Source organism: Ricinus communis, chromosome 2 (assembly GCF_019578655.1).
Source record: "Ricinus communis isolate WT05 ecotype wild-type chromosome 2, ASM1957865v1, whole genome shotgun sequence".
Classification (NCBI taxonomy): domain Eukaryota; kingdom Viridiplantae; phylum Streptophyta; class Magnoliopsida; order Malpighiales; family Euphorbiaceae; genus Ricinus; species Ricinus communis.
In genome coordinates, this window is record NC_063257.1 from 7,279,303 (window position 1) to 7,301,290 (window position 21,988).

General features: G+C 33.6%; 3 protein-coding genes across 6 annotated transcripts; 2 read left to right on the top strand and 1 right to left on the bottom strand.

The window, feature by feature from the left end:
- Positions 1-448: 448 nt before the first annotated feature.
- On the top strand, positions 449-8,199 carry LOC8279391 (beta-galactosidase 16-like). Of its 2 annotated transcripts, XM_048371029.1 has the most exons (20): positions 449-751; positions 1,044-1,385; positions 2,022-2,117; positions 2,205-2,317; positions 2,495-2,561; positions 2,728-2,820; positions 2,897-3,040; positions 3,314-3,408; positions 3,512-3,617; positions 3,831-3,915; positions 3,997-4,115; positions 4,237-4,401; positions 4,666-4,847; positions 4,953-5,044; positions 5,536-5,645; positions 5,762-5,854; positions 6,035-6,139; positions 6,391-6,536; positions 6,886-7,168; positions 7,859-8,199. In XM_048371029.1, the coding sequence occupies exons 2-20, from the start codon at positions 1,179-1,181 to the stop codon at positions 7,967-7,969; spliced, it is 2,412 nt and encodes an 803-aa protein (XP_048226986.1). In that variant the 5' UTR covers positions 449-751; positions 1,044-1,178; the 3' UTR covers positions 7,970-8,199. The 2 variants fall into 2 exon arrangements, with proteins under 2 accessions (XP_048226986.1, XP_048226987.1); XM_048371030.1 differs by lacking the exon at positions 449-751 and having other exon boundaries at positions 1,043-1,385.
- A 635-nt stretch (positions 8,200-8,834) lies between these two features.
- LOC8279390 (N-glycosylase/DNA lyase OGG1) lies at positions 8,835-11,307 on the bottom strand. Of its 3 annotated transcripts, XM_015719855.3 has the most exons (4): positions 10,524-11,305; positions 10,221-10,431; positions 9,220-9,448; positions 8,835-9,104 (listed from the first exon to the last, which is right to left on the bottom strand). In XM_015719855.3, exons 1-4 carry the CDS (start codon positions 11,192-11,194, stop codon positions 9,097-9,099), a joined length of 1,119 nt encoding a protein of 372 aa, XP_015575341.1. In that variant the 5' UTR covers positions 11,195-11,305; the 3' UTR covers positions 8,835-9,096. The 3 variants fall into 3 exon arrangements, with proteins under 3 accessions (XP_015575341.1, XP_015575340.1, XP_015575342.1); XM_015719854.3 differs by having other exon boundaries at positions 8,835-9,448; positions 10,524-11,306; XM_015719856.3 differs by lacking the exons at positions 8,835-9,104; positions 9,220-9,448 and adding an exon at positions 9,456-9,866 and having other exon boundaries at positions 10,524-11,307.
- A 3,080-nt stretch (positions 11,308-14,387) lies between these two features.
- On the top strand, positions 14,388-21,372 carry LOC8279389 (SWI/SNF complex subunit SWI3C). The gene is made up of 9 exons (XM_048370875.1): positions 14,388-14,646; positions 14,810-15,373; positions 16,292-16,824; positions 18,258-18,609; positions 18,713-18,786; positions 19,553-19,638; positions 19,975-20,048; positions 20,155-20,333; positions 20,638-21,372. Exons 1-9 carry the CDS (start codon positions 14,616-14,618, stop codon positions 21,109-21,111), a joined length of 2,367 nt encoding a protein of 788 aa, XP_048226832.1. The 5' UTR covers positions 14,388-14,615; the 3' UTR covers positions 21,112-21,372.
- The last annotated feature ends 616 nt before the right edge of the window (positions 21,373-21,988 follow it).

Sequence of the window (21,988 nt, forward strand, 5' to 3'; positions counted from 1 at the left end):
CATAAATTTAAAAATGTTTTTTCTTGAATGGCTGCTATGCTTTTATTAGGTTGGCGATATACTTAACTTGGAATTCAAATGAAACGACGTTGCTTGTGAGCCTAATTTACAGTTTACTTCACGTTTAGCTAATTATTTTTTATTTTTATTTTTGTCAATCTATATCCTCTTTTATCTTTTGTAAACATATGGCCTAGAGGCTATATGGGTAGTAATTAGTTCTTTTTTGGCACGTAAAAATATAATGTTATGATGAATTATATAATTAAAGAGTTTCCTTTTTTCATAAACCCTTCATAATACAAAAACCATGCTTAGTGTTTGTTAGCATCCCAATTAATTTTCTGAATATTAGCAATATTGTGAATATAAGTATACTTAATTCTACTTATCGTAAACCATAAATCTTTTATCTTATTTTATTTATCTAAAGGAAAATGAATAAGAGAAAAAGAAAGAACGAAAGCACAACTCAGTCAGTGCTTATCAAAAAAAAGAAAAAAAAAAAAAAGAACAACTCAGATTTAGTCATTATAAAATAGGAAACAAGTGATAAAAAAGGACTAAATGAGTAATTCCCAAATAAAAGAACATTTATAGCAAAAGATACCCTTTCTCCAATAAGAGTTTTAATGTTAAAAGAAAACTAAACTCAGCAAATTTACTATAAAAATATATATAATGTTGCTCTCTTCTTTTCAAAAATCTTTCTTCCCTTTCTTGGTGATTGATCATGTTCTCCTTGTTTAAGGTATCAAACTATATTTATTTATCTTTTTTCTTTGATTTGGTTGTTCTCTCCATTTTATTTATTTATAATTGTTACTAGTTTTTCTAATAGTAGTAGATGGCTACTCTTCTTTAGAAATAGTTCTGATTTATGGATTTGCTTGCTAGATAGTATGAGTTCTGAATTTTCTGGTCTACATGTTATTAAGTTTTGTTTTACCATTTTAAACGTGGTTTTGACATATTCACAGCTTTGATTTTGACCTGTAAAAACTGTTCCACAGTATACTAACAGAATATTTATTTTTTCTTAGTACCCTAGTCATATTTACATATAAACGAAAAAACAGTTGGACCCTTTCATCATCTCGAGAGAAAGGAGGGATATTATTATTAAAGCTTAGATTAGTTAGTCAAGATTCAAGAAGTAGCAGAGATTTAATTAGCTAATGGAGCAGTTGCAAGTGCATTATTATTATTACTCCAAGATGGTTTGCATGCTCTTTTGGCTTGGGTTTGCTTTTCTGTCGATGGCAATCATCACTGTCCAAGGAAAAGCAGGCAATGTAACATACGATGGGAGGTCTTTAATCATCAATGGTGAACATCGAATTCTCTTCTCTGGTTCCATTCATTATCCCCGTAGCACTCCTGAGGTACACTGCTGCTGTTCTTTTTCTCTGTATCTCTTAGTTTAATTCGTAAAAGGATATAGACAAAGTCATGCAAAATGGCAATTCTCTTGGGTAGGTAACGCACGGTCCTTTTGGTGCTTGCATATAAATCTGCTCATTTGATTCTTGAATAAAGCTTTTCTTTTTTGTTAAAAGATGATATAAAGAAAGAAGAAATAGAGGCATTTTCCTTGCATGTTTGTTTTGAGTTGATAGAATTATTGCTTTCTTCCTGGCTAGAAAAGGAAAGAAGATCATATAGTACTGCAAGTCACAGCTGTCTCTAACCATTCTTTTTTACTTAGTTTGTTCATTCAACAGATACAACATAATGCCCGTTTCTCTTTTTTCTTTTCTTTTCTTTTATTTTATTTTTAATCTCGTATGCATATAAAAACAAAACAGCTTAACAAACTCGGACACTAGTACCAAAGATGCTTGCTCTAATGGTCTTTTTGACAGTTCATCAACTGGACATTGCACATTGCATCAAAATAAATCCTCAACTGTTAGCTGATACCCACCCGGCAATGGCGGGTGCACTTTTAAACTTTCAAGCTCCTAAGTAGTGAAAGTAATGATTTGGTCAAGAACCCTTCTTTTTTTTTTTTTTTACAGATGTGGCCATCTTTAATATCCAAAGCCAAGGAAGGAGGTGTGGACGTTATACAGACTTATGTATTTTGGAACATGCACGAACCCACACAAGGGCAGGTGCGTCTTTTCTTCTCTAAATTTCTCTTCTTCTTTTTTATTTGGCTCTGTTCTTCTGGTAACTTTCTCTCATATTTCTTGTTGCAGTATGATTTTGATGGAAGAAAGGATCTAGTGAAGTTTTTACTGGAAGTCCAGGCACAAGGTCTATATGCTGCCCTAAGAATTGGTCCCTTCATTGAGGGTGAATGGACATACGGGTAACTCCATTCTTATATCATTACTTTCCGAGTGTGTGCATGCATAACAATGATGTAAACATACAAATGCAAAACGAGCAGGAGTTTGAACTCCGAAACCATTTTTAGAAGCTCACGCTGCCAAGTTCTTGAATAAGAACTGATGTAGGAGCATAATGAAATCACTTGATGGTGCAGGGGACTACCATTTTGGTTGCATGACGTCTCAGGCATCGTCTTCCGATCTGATAATGAACCTTTCAAGGTAAGCAATGTTTGCTCAAGATTGCAGCTCTCTCTTTCTGAGAGTATGCATATGGTTCATCATGGCAATGTAACACAAGTAACTTATATTTCAAGGTCATAATGCTGAATAAATAGTGAATGGCACTCTGATATTCCTGACCCTGTTTTAACTTCGGTGATGGCAGAAACACATGCAAAGATTTGTAACCAAAATAGTAAACATGATGAAGTACAACCAACTTTACGCCTCACAGGGAGGGCCAATCATAATATCACAGGTTCAGATCATGGCAGACATTACTTTGTATTTTTCCCTGCAAAAAACAATTATCTAAAAGATACGTACGCATACAGATTGAGAATGAGTACCAGAACGTTGAAACAGCATTTCATGAAAAAGGATCAAGGTATGTTCATTGGGCGGCAAACATGGCTGTGAGGCTGAATACTGGCGTTCCTTGGGTGATGTGTAAGCAAACTGATGCTCCTGATCCAGTGGTTAGTTCCCTTGTCTTTAAATAAATTCCACACACTTGCAGATGGCCGTCATCAGTCTCCTACGAGAACAAATACAAGAGATTCTTCATTATGTTTATATACATATGGGAGAAGCTGAAATATAATTATGCATGTGTGAATGTAATATCTGAATAATTTCCTAGTGAAAATAGAGGCCTTACTTCCATCTTCCCCTTTCATTTCTTTGTATTAAAATTTTCATATCATTTGCTCTTAATTATATTAACAAATTTTAGGTATTTTAATCTGTAGATTAACACATGCAATGGAATGCGATGTGGAGAAACATTTGCAGGACCCAACTCGCCAAATAAACCATCAATGTGGACAGAAAACTGGACAAGTTTGTATGTCTCAAATATGCCTCGTAACTTTTCTGACATCAAGATTTTAATGTCAAGCCAACATATCATAGCATGAAACCAACTAATGCGTTCATGTTCTATTAAGCTATCAAGTTTTTGGTGGAGAGCCCTACATCAGAACAGCTGAAGACATAGCATTTCATGTTGCTTTATTCATTGCCAGAAATGGAAGCTACGTGAACTATTACATGGTATGATAAACATCTGCAACTGTGTTTATTAGCCTCAATTACTGTATTTCATCCCTTTTGCTCACAACTTGATGCTCATTAATCTATATTTGCCAATATTAAGACACTATTTTATTTAAGAACTTCTAATTTTATGGTCTGTTGATGTATTCATAACTGCACATGTGGTTCAACTCTAACAACAAATTTCCCTCACAAAATGACCTCCTGCAGTACCATGGAGGAACCAATTTTGGAAGAACGGGCTCTGCATTTGTAACAACAAGTTACTATGATCAAGCCCCGCTTGATGAGTACGGTATGTAGTTGATCTGAAAATTCTGCACTATCACATTACTTTATCGAATACAATATAAGACTGTTCAGTTGATGAGCTCAGGTTTGATTAGGCAACCTAAATGGGGCCATCTTAAGGATCTCCATGCCAAAATAAAGTCATGCTCAAAGACTTTAATTAGAGGAACACATCAAACTTTTCCTTTGGGTCGACTACAAGAAGTAAGAAAATTAAAGAACTTTTGACTATTTCTGTCTCAAAGATTACTAAATGACAACTTAACTTCTTTTAAGCAACATACAAGTAAGAATTATGCCTTGGTTGAACTTCTTCTCCATTCAGGCTTATGTTTTTAGAGAGAAGTCAGGGGACTGTGTGGCCTTTCTGGTAAACAATGATGGGAGACGAGATGTCACAGTCCGCTTCCAGAATAGGTCATATGAGTTGCCTCATAAGTCGATCAGCATTCTACCAGACTGCAAGTCCATAACTTTCAATACAGCAAAGGTAAGGTCTAGATGCCAATATTTGATTTCTCATCAGATTGAGTGAATTTATTTTACAACATATTCTCACATCTATAAGGCTTTCCACATCATAGCACTTTTATTTGGTTGATTCAACTGTATCAGATTACATCAGGAAGTGCATATCATAAATTCTATATCATAGATTCTCTCCAACATTTAAGCATTGCGCATGCAATAACTAAAGGTTCAAGTAATTGAACTCCTGTGATTTTTATTTCTTTTTTGAACTGCTCCTGGACAGGTAAACACACAATATGCTACAAGGTCAGCTACATTGAGCCAGGAGTTCAGCTCAGTAGGAAAATGGGAAGAATACAAAGAAACTGTTGCTACATTTGACAGTACTTCTTTAAGAGCAAAAACCTTGTTAGATCACCTGAGCACAACCAAAGATACATCTGACTACCTTTGGTACACTTTCAGGTGAACTGTTGGGTTATGAACTTAAGATGTTATAGTGCATAAAAGTTGATTGAGATCGCCTGCACAACACCACCTACTAAAATGTCGTCTACCATGAAAATGCAGATTTCAAAATCATTTCTCTCGTCCTCAGTCTACATTACGAGCGTACTCACGTGGACACGTTTTGCATGCATATGTTAATGGAGTATATGCTGGTAAACTTCTGCATCTCCTGTTCTGTTTTAGGATGGTAAAACAAAACAATGATTTTTAAAATTTGAGGCACAGGCATATTCTCATTGAGGATGCTACCCAATGTTCACAATTGTTGCAGACAAGAATGTTTTCATCCAAGGAAGCACATGATTATAAATTAACATTCAAGCCTGTGTTGGACTAAATTTTCTAATGTGGTTTACAAATTTACAAGATGAATTTATGGCTCAGTTAGCATGCTTCCCCTGCAACATAGGCCAGGGTATTAACCATTGGGTGCTGGACTTGAATGGATGATAGTAATCACTAACTACACCAAGAGAATGGTCCATTCTGCTATTTGCTCAATAATTGATGAAAACTAAAATGTCTTTTTAAAGTTTGAGAGCTATATATCTAAGAATATTCAAATTTTCCCATTACCTTTTCTCTTAATTTTTTTTAATATACTTGATCAAATATGAAATAATTAAATGATTGTGTTATTTAGGATCTGCTCATGGAAGTCACGAAAGTACAAGCTTCACCCTAGAGAATTCGGTTCGTCTTAAAAATGGGACAAACAATGTTGCCTTACTAAGTGTAACAGTCGGATTACCGGTACTTGCAATCTCTGTTCTTTCCTTTCTCTCCAGATTCTGGGGAAGGACTTGAAAATATTCTGATGGGCACTTGATTTTCATTAAACTCTAACAGGTCACTTATTTGTTCCATAGGATTCAGGAGCATATCTTGAACGTAGGGTTGCTGGATTACATAGGGTAAGAATTCAGAACAAGGATTTCACTACTTACTCATGGGGATATCAGGTACTTTCCCTCTACCTATGAAATGTTAAATCCATGCCCTACAGTATGATATGTCCTATCATAAATTTTGATGTGCATACCTTCTTTATACTGACATGCTATGGTTTTAGTTTATTCTTTGACATCTACGACTGAAGTAAAGCTGTCATTTACCTTTATTTGTAAAAATATTTGATGAAGGTTGGGTTGTTAGGAGAGAAGTTACAGATTTACACAGATAATGGATTGAACAAAGTAAGTTGGAATGAGTTTAGAGGCACTACTCAACCTCTCACATGGTATAAGGTATGAAAATTCATCTTTGAATTCTTCCTTCAATTTCTCTGTGTCTAAGTTAGGGGAAATTCTTAATGATATAGAAAGATCAGACCTTCACTTTGAACATAAAAAGAGCCCACAATGAGCTATAAACAAATAAATATCTTGTTTTATCACATATTAACGTTCTGTAACCCACAAAGACAATATGTATATATATATATATATACTGTCACCAAAAATATCAACCTTACTTTTCTCTTATTTGTAATTGGCAGACTCAATTTGATGCACCAGCAGGGAGTGACCCAATTGCACTGAATCTTCACTCCATGGGAAAGGGGGAAGCTTGGGTAAACGGACAAAGCATAGGCCGGTATTGGGTTTCTTTTAGTACTTCCAAAGGAAATCCTTCCCAAACAAGGTATTTAACTCGAACTCCTATTTGGGCGTTATCTTGCAAATATTTAATAATGTCTCACATATGTTAAAACATATTAAAATCCTCAGGCAAAATTTTAACTGGTGCTAATATTTTCCAATAAATTTAAAACCATCACTTCATGGCATGTGTTTAAAAACATAAATTACATAGAAAAATTCATTTTCTTTAAAAGAAAATAATAGCAAGCATTTTGTTTCAACTTTAATTTTTCCCAAAATTGCACATTTTTAATTAAATATCCCAAGACTGTTTGTTCCAATAATATTCCCCAAAAGATAATTCTTCGACTTCATTTCATCTTTTACTAATGACTGAACTATTGTTATAGGTATCATATACCTCAATCTTTCGTCAAACCAACTGGCAACCTATTGGTTCTACTAGAAGAAGAGAAAGGATACCCCCCTGGAATAACTGTAGACTCTATTTCAATCTCAAAAGTATGTGGGCATGTGTCTGAATCACACAAGTCTGTAGTTCAACTTAGTTGCCCTCCAAACAGGAACATTTCCAGGATCCTGTTTTCAAGCTTTGGAACTCCCGAGGGTAACTGTAATCAGTATGCCATTGGAAAGTGCCATTCATCCAATTCCAGAGCCATTGTGGAAAAAGTAAGCTTCTTTCAAATTCAAGTTTTCAGATTAATACTTATTGCTTCGATCTTTTGACAAGGGAATTAGACAAGATTCTTGTCACAAGACCAGGAAAAAGAAAAATGGAATTCTAACTGACCAGTAGAGGATTCGAGAAACAATGGATAATATTTCCTATTCCATGTTAGCATTTGTCATTGTAAATTTGAGGCCAAAGTTCAAACCACGAAAACAGCCTCTTGCAATGGCAAGGTAGCATTCATCCAACCCTCTTCATAGCCCAAAGTATAGGAAATCTTATCCTACCAGATCACCTTTAGTTCCAACGCTGAATTTAAAAAATGTGTTTATTCAATCAAAACCGAGAAGATTTTCCTAGAGTTGAAAAAAAGGAACTAGGACAACTATAACAGCTTCTAAAGTCTACCTAATTGGAAAAAAATGAAAGCCTATTTAAAAATTATTCAGAAAATTCATAACAGGTACAGAGATTATAGAAGTTTCCTGTCTTCTTGGAAAATATTAACAAAAACTGGGAAAAGAATCCACTAGTAAACACAACCTAAAAGATTCAAATGTCTGATTTCTTCCCCCAAATCAGAATACATATCAATCCTCCATTCATTTAATGTTGTCGTAAATAAGTCTATCATGCATCTTTCCGTGTTATAAATTTATGTAGTGCTAATTGGAAATATGATTTCTCAGGCCTGTATAGGGAAGACAAAGTGTATAATCCTGCGATCCAATAGATTTTTTGGTGGTGACCCATGTCCAGGCATCCGTAAAGGTCTGCTAGTTGATGCCAAATGCACGTGACAGACAAGGAGCTCCTGATTAAGTCATTCAACAAGTATTTGAATTCAATTTTTTAATGTTAGATGTGGACGGACAATGATTCATTTATGTAGGTGTCATCATTAGTCTAGATAGCTTTAGTCCTGATATCAGACTCTTCATCTATTTCTTGTATACATCTTTTTTCACTGCTTATGAATTTTTACCTACAGGAAAGGAAGAGAAAAAGAAAAAAAATTTCAGAGTGTTAACTTGATTCTATAAAACTCTATAATCACTCAAGTATAGAGATTAGCAAACTTTCTTGGTTGATAGCATGCACTAATGGTTCTGGACCAGCAGGATAATTACATGAATAGGCTTTAAAAAATAGATAAACATAAAACAGGTGCTGGCAAACTCTCTACATTGACAAGGCCTAAAAGTCCAAGGCCAGTTAATAATTTAGATGATGGGATACAGAGCTATCATTAACAAACAGACTGCCATCAACCGCTAATATTCTAACACGCAGTATATAAAGTATTCAGTGCCAAAATGTGAAGAAAATAACAGCACGAAAGTACTTTATACAATGCTCCATGCAAAGTTTTTGCTTCCCTTATCACCATTGAAATTGACTCTGACATATAAATGGCATTTTGGAGTGTGGACCAACAAAACCTACCTCTTAATGCATTTGTAATGTACTTCTCTCTAGGCAGTTAGTTTTCTTTGGTTATGGTATTAGTACTCCTCTCTAGTAAGCAAGTATATTTGCATGTGAACTAGAGGAGCAAGGAAAAACATGAAAAGCATGAAGTGCTCAAGCTACAAGCATATCAATATACTCTCATAGAAGTAGAATTTCAAATTAGTGTTATGAAGAAAGATATAAAGCCACACATACGGGAAGGGGGAGAGCTACTCACACATTGCTTACCTCATATAATAAATCAAATGAATACAAAATCTCTATTTAAGAATGGTCTGCATGTGTGCACGCATGCATACTACAAAAGAAATCAAAATTTACATATATCATGTTTTATAGAACAAAGCTGTGATTGCACATAGTTAAGGCATCACCCTCCAGAAATAGTGCAAATAGCATAGTAGATTATTCCCCAGACTGTCTGCTTGCCAGGAAATCTTGGAAGCTGTACCGTCTATGGTTCTGCTCAACAAAAAGAGGCAGACTGCTTAGTACGAATGGGAACTGAAGCCTAAACCTCAGACTTACTTTTTCTAAAACTTAATCATGTAGTGCCTCTAATTACAGCATAAATTACCACTGTCTGCTTCACTGTCTTTCTTGTTAGCAGATTTAATCTCTTTGACAGTCCAAAAACTTGATGGTAAAAGAGATTTTTGTGGGGGCAACTCAGCAATGAAAAGTAAAGTTTGTGCCCAGCCAGCATATTTCCCATATTTGCTTACAAATGCATCTGCCACTCGGCTGCATAGCTTAGGCGTCAAGCGGGCACCTGCAAGCTCAGGTAGGAGGTGTCTTGTAGCAATCTAAGCAAATCCCAAAAAAACAACCTCTTTTTATAAGAAATTATAATGCAATGGTATTAAAGTTAATTGAAATAGTGTAGACAATTCCTTGTTTGTTTCTACCAATTACCATTCCAAGTTCCAATATTAGAATATTATATCAAATAACCCCAAGTTGTATTTAATACACACAGGACTATCTGATGACTATAAAATGATATCATTTGGGCACTAAGGTATTAAATGCAATTCTTTTTATGCCATCTTATCAGCAAATATTCACTGCAGTTATGTCAAGCAGTAACATATCAAGGAAGGTCACTTCCAACAAGCAAATAGTGCAGCTCTGCTAAGCATCATCATGATAATAACATCAGAATGTAGCTCTTTTGCAAGGACTCTTGATGTGTTCCATCTACTCCCATCTTCTTCCTAACTTCTGTATGTATTATGTTTTACAAATTCCAAAGTCAGTACAAAATTAAACCATTATTCACCTCAGGTTGGAATTTAGCCCAGAAAACATAATAATGAATCATAATCAATCTATAAAAACGAGCTTGCCATTATTAACCAGAACAAATATCACATTCTTTAGGCCATCATTGCTTATTCAAATGTGGAAATGGAGAAAAACAAAGACCAGAGAAGTTAATACATAATTTTGCTACATTGTTTTCACCTTTAGCACACACCTAATTTTGCTCAATTAAAGCTCAAAACTTTTAGTTGAACAAGTTTTCATTTGGATGAATTTACATTATAAGAATGAAAAAGAAATTCAAACTTTTACCTGCCACACATGCGTATCAACAGGAATAGCATGGTGTTGATCCAGTGAAAATAGAGCAATGCAAGCTGCCACTTTTGGACCAACTCCAGGTAATGTACAAAGAGCATCAATCACCACTTGAAGATCCAATTTCCGAAGAGCCGTAAGCCACTCAACACCACCACCAGGTTTTAATTGCAAAGCATCTATGGTTCCAGTTATATATTTTGCTCTAACATAATTTCACATAAGAAAAACTCAGTCAAATTAGAATTGGCAGTTTCATCTGTCAATAAATAAAGTAATATCACAAATAATACATACCTATAACCAAAACCAGCTGCTCTAAGCTGTTCCTCAGTGACCAAACCTAATCTTTCCAAATCTGGAAACTCATAAAACTCAAAACCTTCAACATTCCCTAAATATTGACCTAAAGAAGATACATAATCCACCATTTTAGTAATTCTCGCAATGTTATTATTCGAAGAGCAAAGAAATTGAATCAAACACTCTAATGGATCCTGCCTCAAAACCCTAGCTCCTTTTAAATGCATGGCCAGCTCAGCAAAACGCGAATCGGAGGCCGAGAAATCGGCCCATATATTGGCTAGGGAAACGTTGATGTTGAGGAAGTCGAGGAGAGCCGATTTAGCAGCGGTTTCCGAGGGGGTTGTGTGAATGTGATAGTAAACGTTGCCGTTTTGGTGATGGTGTTTGAGTGAGATTAAATGTGGGCCCAGAGTTCCGGTGTATTGGTGATGACCTGTTTGTTTCCAGCGGAAGGTTTGGCCTGTTGGGAATGTGAGAGGGAGCGAGAGTTCTGATTGGGTTAGGTTAAGTGCGTTCCAGTTTGTTGTGGTAATTGGTTTGATGAGGGATTTTTTGTGTTTTCTTGAGGTGATTTTGATGGTTTGTGGCGGGGTGGTAGGTGATGGCGTTGGTGATTTAGCGGCGGCGGTGGAGTGTGGGATTTGAGGTATTGGTCGTCTCATTTCCGGTGATGGTTTCAGTTGGTACAGGAATTGATCGTTGCGAGTGGCGCTCTTTCCGTTTACTTAAGGAAAAAGTTACTGATAATCTGCTAAACTTTTAACAAAAATCCAATTAAGCTTTTAAAATTTTAAAACAGCTCAACTTCACTTTTCTTTTTTAAGCCAAATTTCACTCTTAAATTTTAAAAAATAGAATAATCATACTTCTAGGTCTAATTTTTATAATAGCATAAAATTTAATTAATTTTAAATACTAAAAGACACTATTTTAAATTAAAAGATTTAAATTTTTGCACGTAAATAAATATTAAATCTGTTTTTAATAAATAAATTTTTTAAAATAGTAACTCTGTACTTTAATAAAAAAAAATTCACATTATTATTATTAATCAAAAAATTAAAAAAATATAAAATTAGCTATAATTATAATATAATTATTTTATTTTTAAAATCTTTAAATTATAATTGAACTATTTTAAAATTTAATTTGATCATATTTTATTAAAAATCTCAAAAACTGATTCAAATTTTTTTCTTTATTTAGTCATATTATTAAAATTTATATTCAAATTTAAAAATTAAATTATTTTTTCTTACTAATAAAATCTATATTAATTTATATTTTTCTCGTATTATTTTTTAATTTTATTTAATTTTAACACAACTTATAATAACAATAAGGATAATAATATCATATTATTAAAATTTATATTTAAATTTTAAAAATTAAATTATCTTTTCTTACTAATAAAATCTATATTAATTTATATTTTTCTCGTATTATTTTTTGATTTCACTTAATTTTAACACAACTTATAATAACAATAAAGATAGTAATATTAATAATAATCAATAATATATAAATATTCTTTCATCTAATAAAATATTTTTAAATAAAACTTATATTAATAAGATATTAACTATATATCATTACTTAATACTAAATTAAATATATATAATATAATAACAATTGAAAGATATAATTATTGATATATGTTATACAGTATAAAAAATTACTAATTTTTAATTAATATATTAATTATTTTTGTATAAATTGATATTAAAAATATAATAAGATAATTTATAAGATTAGGATTATTATTTAACTTATTAATTAATGTGCTATTTTTAAAAATTATAATTACTATTTAATTAAGAAAAAGTAATATATTATCTAATATCTTAATATACTAATTCAAGTAGGGAAATATAATTATATATTAATATAGTATTAATATGTAAGAAATTAATAGGTAAATCAAAATATATTTATTATATGTCGAATTTTATAACTCATTAAACACATTCCGTATTTGTAATGAGACTAAAAATATTTATGTAAAAAATGCATAATTTTCTATTTCAATTAAGGTAAAAAAATTAAATACAAATAAACCTTTTATTTTTATTTTTATTTTACTTTATTCAACCAGTATTAATATTTTAAATTATTTTAAAAAAAATTAAAAATAATATATATATATATATATATATATATATATATATATATCAATTAATAAAATATATAAATACTTATAATGTATTATTTCAATAAAGATAAATAGTGAAATTGACTCTTCAAATATAGAGAGTTAAATACACTAAATATTATTTTAAAAATAGAGTATGCCGGAGTCTTAGAGTATTTCTAATGCACTCTTTATATATGTTAAAAATTTTATTTTAAAGAGTTATATTATAAAATAGTATTCTAAAGTATTTTTTATTATTTAAATATAAAATAGAGAGTTAATTTAACTTTCTATATATCGTGAGTCAAACTTTACTTTCTATTATATATTTAATAAATGCATTACAGATTTTTATATATTTGACTTAATTGATATTTGTAATTTTTATTTTACTATTAGTAAAAATTAAAAGAGAAATGAAAAAGAAATTAAAATTATCAATATTTATGAAAATAAGTAAGATACATAATAAAATATAAAGAGTACTAGACTTAAATAAAATAATTTATTTTTATATATAAATATTTTTATAATAAAAATTATATTCTGTAAAATAAAAAGCATAATTATTTTTATTTTACTAAATAGTTCAGCATAATAAAGAGTTTATATTATATAAAAAATAATTTGTAAATATTGTAATAATGTTGCAGTTGATGAAAAGGGTGAGAAAGAAAGAAAAGAAGAAAGAGTTGCGGTACCGTGAAAAGGGAAGAAAGACAAAAGATCTCTGTTGTGAGATTTTCTTTTGGTCATGCGTTTTCTACAGTCTTTTAAGAACAACGGAACTTTTGTGTAAAGATTTAGTTTCTGAGTTTGACTTAGATGGAAAAGTATTTCACTGTCAGGATAGGAGTGTTGAAGGGACGAAATATAAAAATTATCAAATAATTATATAATTTTGTTATAATTTGAAATTACTTTTTTATGATAAAAATGATTAAACTGCTGATCTTTAATCAAAATAAAATGTCAAAATTATGAAAGAGACATCTGTCTTGAAGGATAAACGATGAACTATAATAACTCATTTTATTTAACATCAAGATTTAAATTCGATACCGCCTAAATTTTTTTTTTTAGATTATTTAAATTTATAATAAATTAAAAATATTATAAAATTCTTTAAGTGAGAGTAGTCACCCATCTTTATAAAATTTTACGATATTTTATTATTTGTTGGTTATTACTTTCTAATTGTCATATATAGACATCTATTTATATTGGTGTTATTTTATTTATTTATTTTAGATCACTAATTTAATAGTTCGAAATCCAATTAAAACATAATGCTTATTATTTCAAGCTTTGAACGAATTCATTAACATTTAATAAAATAGTAATTAATTGTGTATAAAGGAGTTTTTTCTTTTTTTGTTTGATTAGAATGCCAAGGAGTTTTAATGTAGGAAATTAGATATAGGAAATAACTCCTCTATTGGATTAAAAATGGAAGGGTAAATGGAAGACTATTTAGTTGGATTTTTAAGAAGTAATTAGGGGCAAGCTTGTCATTTGATCTTGAATTAATATATCATTATTTTTTTATCAGACTCTTAAATTAATTTGAAAGTTGAGAAAACAAATGCGATTTTTTTCATGGACGCGCGAGTAATTGCATCTGCTATTACATCGCAGTTTCCTTGGACCCACATCTGCACCCTGTGTAAGAATTTTTCTTTTTTCCTTTTAAAGATAAAATTATTTAAGGGAAAATAAAAGCAGAAATTAAAATATTTTGTTGGCTCATCAAGACACCAACGGAACAAAAGCAACAATTAGCACAAAGGGAAGGAGGGATTTGCTTTCTTTCGAAGCTCTCTGGCACACCCACATCCATCCATCCATCCATTCCCTCTCTCTCTCTCTCCCTTTGATTCCAATTGAACCAATCAACAGACCCCACAAACACACAAATCTCCACATTTCCCTCAACAGCAACAACAGCAATGCCAGCTTCCCCTTCTTTCCCTTCTTCAGGTCACTCACTCACTCCCCTAATCCTCTCTTTTCAATATCAACAATAAACCCCACTACCCAAAACCCCATCTTTCTCTTCCTCAATTGATATTCTATTTTAATTCTTGTTTTGACGTTTCTAATTCAATTCAATTCTTTTTTTTTTTTTTTTGGGTTTTCTCAGATGGCAGGGGCAAATGGAAAAGGCGAAAACGGGAACCTCAAAATACTCGCAAACACCAACAACAACCAGCTAAACGCGAAGAACCCGACGACGAAGACGAAGACGCCGCCGTCGAGGACGACAATAATCACAATAACAACAACAATGAAGATGATTCTGAAGATCCTAACCCTAACCCTAACCCTAATTCTAACCATAATCCCACTCAACCCGATCACGAGACTGAGGTTGTTATAGATGGTGGGGTCCGCATATGCGATTTCCCTTGTGTAACAAAGCTTCTTGTGAATCGGCCCCATGCTTCTGTTTCAGCAATTGTGGCTTTAGAAAGAGCGAATTCAGGTGGAGAGAGCAGCAGCAGTAAAGGGCAGGTGGTGCCTCATTTGGAGAATATGTCTTATGGACAGCTACAGGCGGTTTCTGCTGTTCCACCTGAGGCTTTTGGCTGCGATCAAGATGATGGGAATTCTGCTGGCTACGTGGTTACACCTCCAGTGATTTTGGAGGGAAAAGGTGTTGTTAAACGCTTTGGCAGTAGAATTCACGTTGTTCCTATGCATTCAGGTAACTACTTATTTATTAATGCTATCTCTCTTTTAATGTGCAAGTCAGCTAAAAAGTGTGGCCTTTTGTGAATGATGGATATGGTAAGGTTTTATGTAATTATTTATTATGTGAAAGAAGAATTTATTTTTGCTTTGCTATGGAATGTGGTTTTATTGTTTTAAATTACAGAAAATTAAGTTTGGTATATTAATCTTTTTGAAATTTATTAGATGTCCTGTTTAATATCTCAGTGGCAAAGCAAAGGATGTCAGTTGAACATGTTTATAATGCTCGAAAAGTTATATTTTGAACTAATTGCAGCTCTGTCATATGATGAGCTTTGTGGAGGTCACTTACTAAAACTTGCTTAAAAAGCCTTTAGAGGTTAACTTTAATATCAATTTCAAGGCCTGAAAACAGTCATTACATGAATCATGACGTTTTCTTCCTTGACTCTGCGTTTAGGCATTAGGTGACCCTGCTGCAAGTCTTATATGACCTACATCTATTTTATTAAGTAGTGGGAGCATATCTAGAAGCCATTATCTGATCCAAATGCCTGTAAAGGCTTACAACTTTTGTAGATTAATATTCTGATCTTTAGAGTAATGAAATTTTACACAATGGATGGGTTCTATATTACTTGATTAAGGTCAGTAAACATGCCGTAATCCCAGTCAAAGGACCTCAAACTCAGTGTAGTTTTTGTATGTGTTGATGCGCATATGCACAAACACCACATTGCACTCAGATATTCATAGGCATACATATGCACATGGGCTCTTGTGATATTTCTTTTATTAAGATATGTGCTTTTGTATTGATCATGTGTGCCCTCCTGGGCAGATTCATGTGGGCTTGCTTGGCCCTTGTTAGGTTTGCATATTTATTTCATATTTATTTTGGTGTGTTATTGTTGGGATTCTTTTTGTTCAGATTGGTTTTCACCAGCCACTGTAAATAGATTGGAGAGACAAGTGGTGCCGCATTTTTTCTCTGGAAAATCACCTGATCATACGCCTGAGAAATACATGGAATGTAGAAACTATATTGTTGCTAAATACATGGGGAATCCAGAGAGGAGGATCGCAGTTTCTGATTGTCAGGGATTTGTAGTTGGTATTGAAAATGAAGATTTAACTCGAATTGTTAGGTTTCTTGATCAATGGGGAATCATCAACTACTGTGCAGCCCCATCAAGTCGTGAATCTTGGAGTGGTGGGTCGTACTTAAGGGAGGACCCAAATGGTGAGGTTCATGTTCCATCAGCTGCTTTAAAGTCAATTGACAGTTTGATCAAATTTGACAAGCCCAGATGTAGCCTCAAGGCAGCTGAAATTTATTCATCATTGTCATATCATGATGATTTCTCTGACTTGGACAGCAGAATCCGAGAGCGTTTATCTGAAAATCATTGCACTTACTGTTCTCAGTCTCTTCCCAGTGTATATTATCAGTCACAAAAGGAGGTAAATCATGTCCTTTCCCATACTTTTTTAAATTATCCATACTTCATTTATGTTTTTTTCTTTATGGAAATCATTAGGGCTGCTGAAGACAATGTGATTGAACAACTGTAAGGCCCAATTTTTTTTATTTACACATCAAAATGAAATTTACAAAATGAAATTTTCTGTTCTGCAGACAACCCTCTTTTAAGTGAATTGAATAAAGAATGTACTACAAGAGGGTTGTTCGGTGATTGTGGAATCTATAAATATGTTTTTGTATTTTAGCAATTCCATGATTAATAAATGGTGTATTATTGATTGCTAAACATATTAGTATTATTTATTACATGATCCCATCCACATCAATGTGATATCTTTGTTGATCTTCGTTGAAGACATGAAAGAAGAAGTGAGAGGGGTAGTAGCCATGGTGAGAGTAGCATAGCTTCCTCACTGCACATTCTAGCTTCTTAATGGGCTTGATGGGAATAGGAACTGAAAAGCATTAAACATGGGCCTTGAAGATGAATGAAAAGGATTACTAGGTATCTTAGTTGCTAAAGTGCACGCCAATTAGAAGCCGAGTTAAGGCAACAAAAGTTACAAAAATATGCAGGCTTTTACTGGTTACATTAGTAAAGAGTGCAAGAGTTTAGAGATGGGGTGGATAAAATAACTTGGAAAGCCAAAAGCAGACTTATGTCAGGATAACCCTTATTTCAAACACTTTGGCAGTGCTCTCGCATCAGAATCCATAAAATCAGAGCACATGGAGCCATCCTCTTATCTTTTTGCCAAGAGAATTATGGTAGATGAACTTGGTAATTATAACAATTAATATATGAGCCTAATGCAAAAAAATGCATTTTGGGTCTTTGAAAAAGTTTGAATCATTTTGATAATAATCAATTTGATTTATTTTACTGAGAAGGTCTAGGCTACAATTCCATAAACAAAAATAAAGAAAATCCAAATCAAAATTAAAATAAATAAAAATGCATATCCTTGATGTAGACAGAGTAAGAGGGCTTAGTACTAGGGTGCTGTCACTAAAATATAGATTCCTTTTTGATTTTGGAGTGAGAAAATGTAAATAACTCTCTATATGGTCTTTAGTCTTTATGTGATATATGGATGAATGTTAACCAATAATTTAAGGGGTTGGATATTAATTAAGAGTCTAAAAGAAGAAAGAACAGTGGAGTTAACGTAAGGCTGAGAGTTAATTACCATTATCTCCTAAAAAAACTACCAAGAAACTTTCTTCTAGTTATCTTCCCTGGATTCAGTGTTAGATTTTGTGTAAGAAGAATTAATTTTGAGATGCCAATAACCATGTGGGATACACAGACTGTAGAAATGCCTCAGAAAATCTTTGGATGACCTGAACCTTGATGATGCTTACTCTTTCTGGTGTTATTATTTTGACTGATTTGCATCTCATTTAACAGATTGATATACTACTATGCTCTGACTGCTTTCACGAGGGGAGGTTTGTGACCAGTCATTCAAGCTTAGATTTTATAAAGATGGATCCCACCAAGGATTACGGTGATTTAGACGGAGAAAGTTGGAGTGATCAGGAAACACTACTGCTGCTTGAGGCAATGGAAATTTACAATGATAATTGGAATGAAATTGCAGAACATGTTGGATCAAAGTCAAAATCACAATGCATCCTTCATTTTCTTCGTCTACCCATGGAAGATGGCCTCTTGGAAAATATTGAAGTTCCAAGCATTTCCAAGTCACCTAATCCATCAAGCAGAGATGATAATGGAAGACTACATTCACGTTCAAATGGTGTTGTACCAATTGTGCTTATACACTTAAATTGTGTTTTAGCCAATAAAAAAATGATGATAATGTGATTGTGATATTGTCTGCATCTCTGTGCTTTCTGCAGGATCCTGCGTCCAAGATGCTGATTCTGAAAGCCGGATCCCTTTTGCGAATTCAGGGAATCCAGTGATGGCATTGGTAGGTCAATTTTTTTTATTTAATTATTTTATGCTTCACAAATATACACCTGAAAACATATGAACATTTTTGATTTGGGGAGTAATGGGTCGTACATGAAAAGCAGAGAGAAGAGTTATATTTCTTACTTCTAAGATCTTTAGTAGCCCATAACATTTGGATGCATTAGATAATTGAATGTTCTTGTGTCGTGGAGTGTTGTATATTGCACTTTTACCATCCTAACATCTTATGTAAGGTTCCAGTATTCTGCATCATTGTAGACCTTTTATTTTTTTCCTTCTTCCAATTCCATACTCCCCCCTCCCCTGCACAACCTCTTGTCAGCTCATAGACATGCTCTTGAAGTAATAGAATATTGTGAGGCCACTATGTGGAGTATTTTATTCTTAGATCCATCATAGAAATAGACATAAAACTGAGTCATCAATGCTTCCAGAAACATACAAGCAAACCTTGTAAAGACATTATTTTGGAGCTGTCAACAACTTCTGTTTTATTCTTCTCTATCTTGGGTCTTCTGGAAGATTCATGTGCTCATTCCCCCTCAACTAATAAGGTTAAGCATATGATGCAACATTAGATAGAAACACAGTGGTAAACCTATGTTTCTCAATGTGTAAAGATCTTTTTTTTTTCTTCCATTGTTTACAGACAGAGTTTGTCACGGTAATGATAATGACAGAACCTACAACAGAATGAGTTTTTATTCTTAGTTTTGCTTGCTTTGCTTTTTATCAGTCTAACTAGTGGAAAAAAATTCTAGGTTGCCTTTCTGGCCTCTGCTGTTGGGCCAAGAGTTGCTGCAGCTTGTGCCCATGCATCCTTGGCAGCATTGTCAGAGGATCATAGGTGAGTGTATTTCTTCATGCAGCTTGTTACACTTGCTGCCTGTTTGGTTCAGTCAATGATTTCTTGAGGAATTTATGATGTTGATTTGCACACACATCTCTATATATATATATATATTTTTTTTTTTTTTTTTTTCTCCCAGTATTTTAGTAGAGGGTAAGTAGTCTCTTTGCTGAATCACTATTTATCTTTGCACAGTTCTTTGGTATTTCATGAACACTTAATCTATGATACAAGCAAATACATGCTGAATGTGATGAAAACTTTGTTTATTTAGTGCGTGCATGTATTTATCCTTCCTATATGAATTCAGCTTATTTCCTTTTCCTTATGAAGGATGAATTCAGAAAGACTACATGGTAGAGAAGGAAGTTTTCAGGGAGAAGTTGCAAATTCAGTTCAACAAAAAGGTAGGCCATGGTTGTTACTTTTTCCTGTTCAAATTGTGTTGTAATTCTTTTGTTTTTCCAAATCTCCTACATTATTCTTAATCGATTTCTATGGATTATACTTCAGAAGACAAACCCAATAGTTCCTGGGCTCAGAACGAGGCAGAGGGTGCCCCTTTATCTACAGAGAAAGTCAAAGCTGCTGCGAAAGCTGGTCTTTCTGCAGCAGCAACTAAGGCTAAACTGTTTGCAGATCATGAAGAGAGAGAAATTCAAAGACTATCTGCTAATATCATTAATCACCAGGTATAATATTGTTAAGTTTGTTTTCATTTCAAATACTCATATTTCTATCGTTTTTTTCTCTCTATACCTTCCTATTAATGTGTGCGAGTTTGGACCATTAGGCTTTTGAGATTTTGCCCTAACTGAAAAGTACACCCTGTCCATAGACTTTGAGGAAAGAATCGTATCTTCCTGAAGTTTGATGTATTTTTTACTGCATGTGTGGTTTTTTTTAAGTATTCTTTTTAAGCAATTTAGTCTAGATGGTCAGGTTTTGCTATTTATTATGAAATCCCATCAATAAAAATTGTTGATATTGAATCAGTTGAAGAGATTGGAGTTGAAGCTGAAGCAGTTTGCAGAGGTGGAGACCTTTCTAATGAGAGAGTGTGAACAAGTGGAGAAGACGAGGCAGAGGTTTGCTGCTGAGCGTGCCCGCATTCTGTCTACCCGGATTGGACCTGCTGGGGCTACTTCACAAATGAGTTTGGCAGGTGTTACTCCTTCCATGGGTAATAATAACATTGGCAGCAGTAGGCAACAAGTCATGCCTACCTCATCTTCACAACCAAGCATTTCAGGATATGGCAACAATCAACAAGTCCATCCCCACATGTCATTTATGCAACGGGGACAACCGCAACCAATGTTTCCGGTGGGCCCGAGACTGCCCCTAGCAGCTATACAACCATCATCATCTGCTCCATCAAATATCATGTACAACGCCTCTGGAAATTCACAGCCCAGTCTCAATCAAATGCTGAGATCTGTATCAGGGCCTAGCTCTGGTTTGGGTTGAGACTGGAAAACAAATGTAAATTGGTAATTTTATGATTAATTCTGTTGGCAACGTGCTCTCTTCCTGTGCTGCAACTGGGGTTGAGGATGATGAAGGTGAGGCCAAGAAAGTTTCATCTGACCTGGCTTTGGGGGTTTTAAATTCCTTGGCACGGTGAGTAGGGTGTGTAACGGAGTACGTCATAGAGTTTGGATTAAATTGTGAACAGGTGCAATGAATGAGGAAAATTTATTTTATGAATGAATAATCTCATTTATACAATATGTCTGTCAAGTTAAAAGGCATCTGATGATTACGGTATGTTTCTAGTATTATGTAATCGGAATGCAGCTACCATGTTATTGGCCTCGTTAGTGGGAACGGCAGCAGGACGGGTTTTGCCATCCCCATGCCTGCCCCGCCCGACCGCTCTGTTTCTTCACGGGTAAAAGCTCATTTCCCATACTTACTAACTTGTAATACAAAACCACATTTTATTATAATAATGCAAATATGTGCATGTTTAAACTAAATATTGTAATGATTTGATAAAGTGTGATATATTGATTAGAAGAAAATAATATTCTAAAATACATTTAAAATCTATAATAATTAGGTGGATTCATCCGGCTCCTTGATCAATGTTGAAAAAATCCGCCAATTCCTAGTGTGGAGAAAATTGCTATCTCTATTCATTCATTCCATTTGGAAGGTCATTTGAGATTGCCCTATTTTCTTGATTAAGGTTGAAACAGTCATTGTTTCTGCGTGCCAAGTGCCAGGATTTCTCCTGCTTAGGAGCTTGCAACTAAGCTTGGAGTATACATGTTTGGTAATCCGCAAAAGAGAAGGAAAAAAAGCTGCTGTCTCTATTTAACAGAACACGTATATAAAAGGA

Excerpts from the sequence above, each read along its gene's own strand:
- LOC8279390 (XM_015719854.3), bottom strand. The coding sequence starts at position 11,194 with ATGAGACGACCAATACCTCAAATCCCACACTCCACCGCCGCCGCTAAA. Across the intron at positions 10,432-10,523 it reads GCAGCTGGTTTTGGTTATAG|AGCAAAATATATAACTGGAA; the intron begins GTATGTATTATT and ends AAATTATGTTAG. Across the intron at positions 9,449-10,220 it reads TTGATACGCATGTGTGGCAG|ATTGCTACAAGACACCTCCT; the intron begins GTAAAAGTTTGA and ends GGATTTGCTTAG.
- LOC8279391 (XM_048371029.1), top strand. The coding sequence starts at position 1,179 with ATGGAGCAGTTGCAAGTGCATTATTATTATTACTCCAAGATGGTTTGC. Across the intron at positions 4,116-4,236 it reads CTTTGGGTCGACTACAAGAA|GCTTATGTTTTTAGAGAGAA; the intron begins GTAAGAAAATTA and ends TTCTCCATTCAG. Across the intron at positions 4,848-4,952 it reads TACCTTTGGTACACTTTCAG|ATTTCAAAATCATTTCTCTC; the intron begins GTGAACTGTTGG and ends ATGAAAATGCAG.
- LOC8279389 (XM_048370875.1), top strand. The coding sequence starts at position 14,616 with ATGCCAGCTTCCCCTTCTTTCCCTTCTTCAG. Across the intron at positions 14,647-14,809 it reads CCCTTCTTTCCCTTCTTCAG|ATGGCAGGGGCAAATGGAAA; the intron begins GTCACTCACTCA and ends GGGTTTTCTCAG. Across the intron at positions 19,639-19,974 it reads GCATTGTCAGAGGATCATAG|GATGAATTCAGAAAGACTAC; the intron begins GTGAGTGTATTT and ends TTCCTTATGAAG.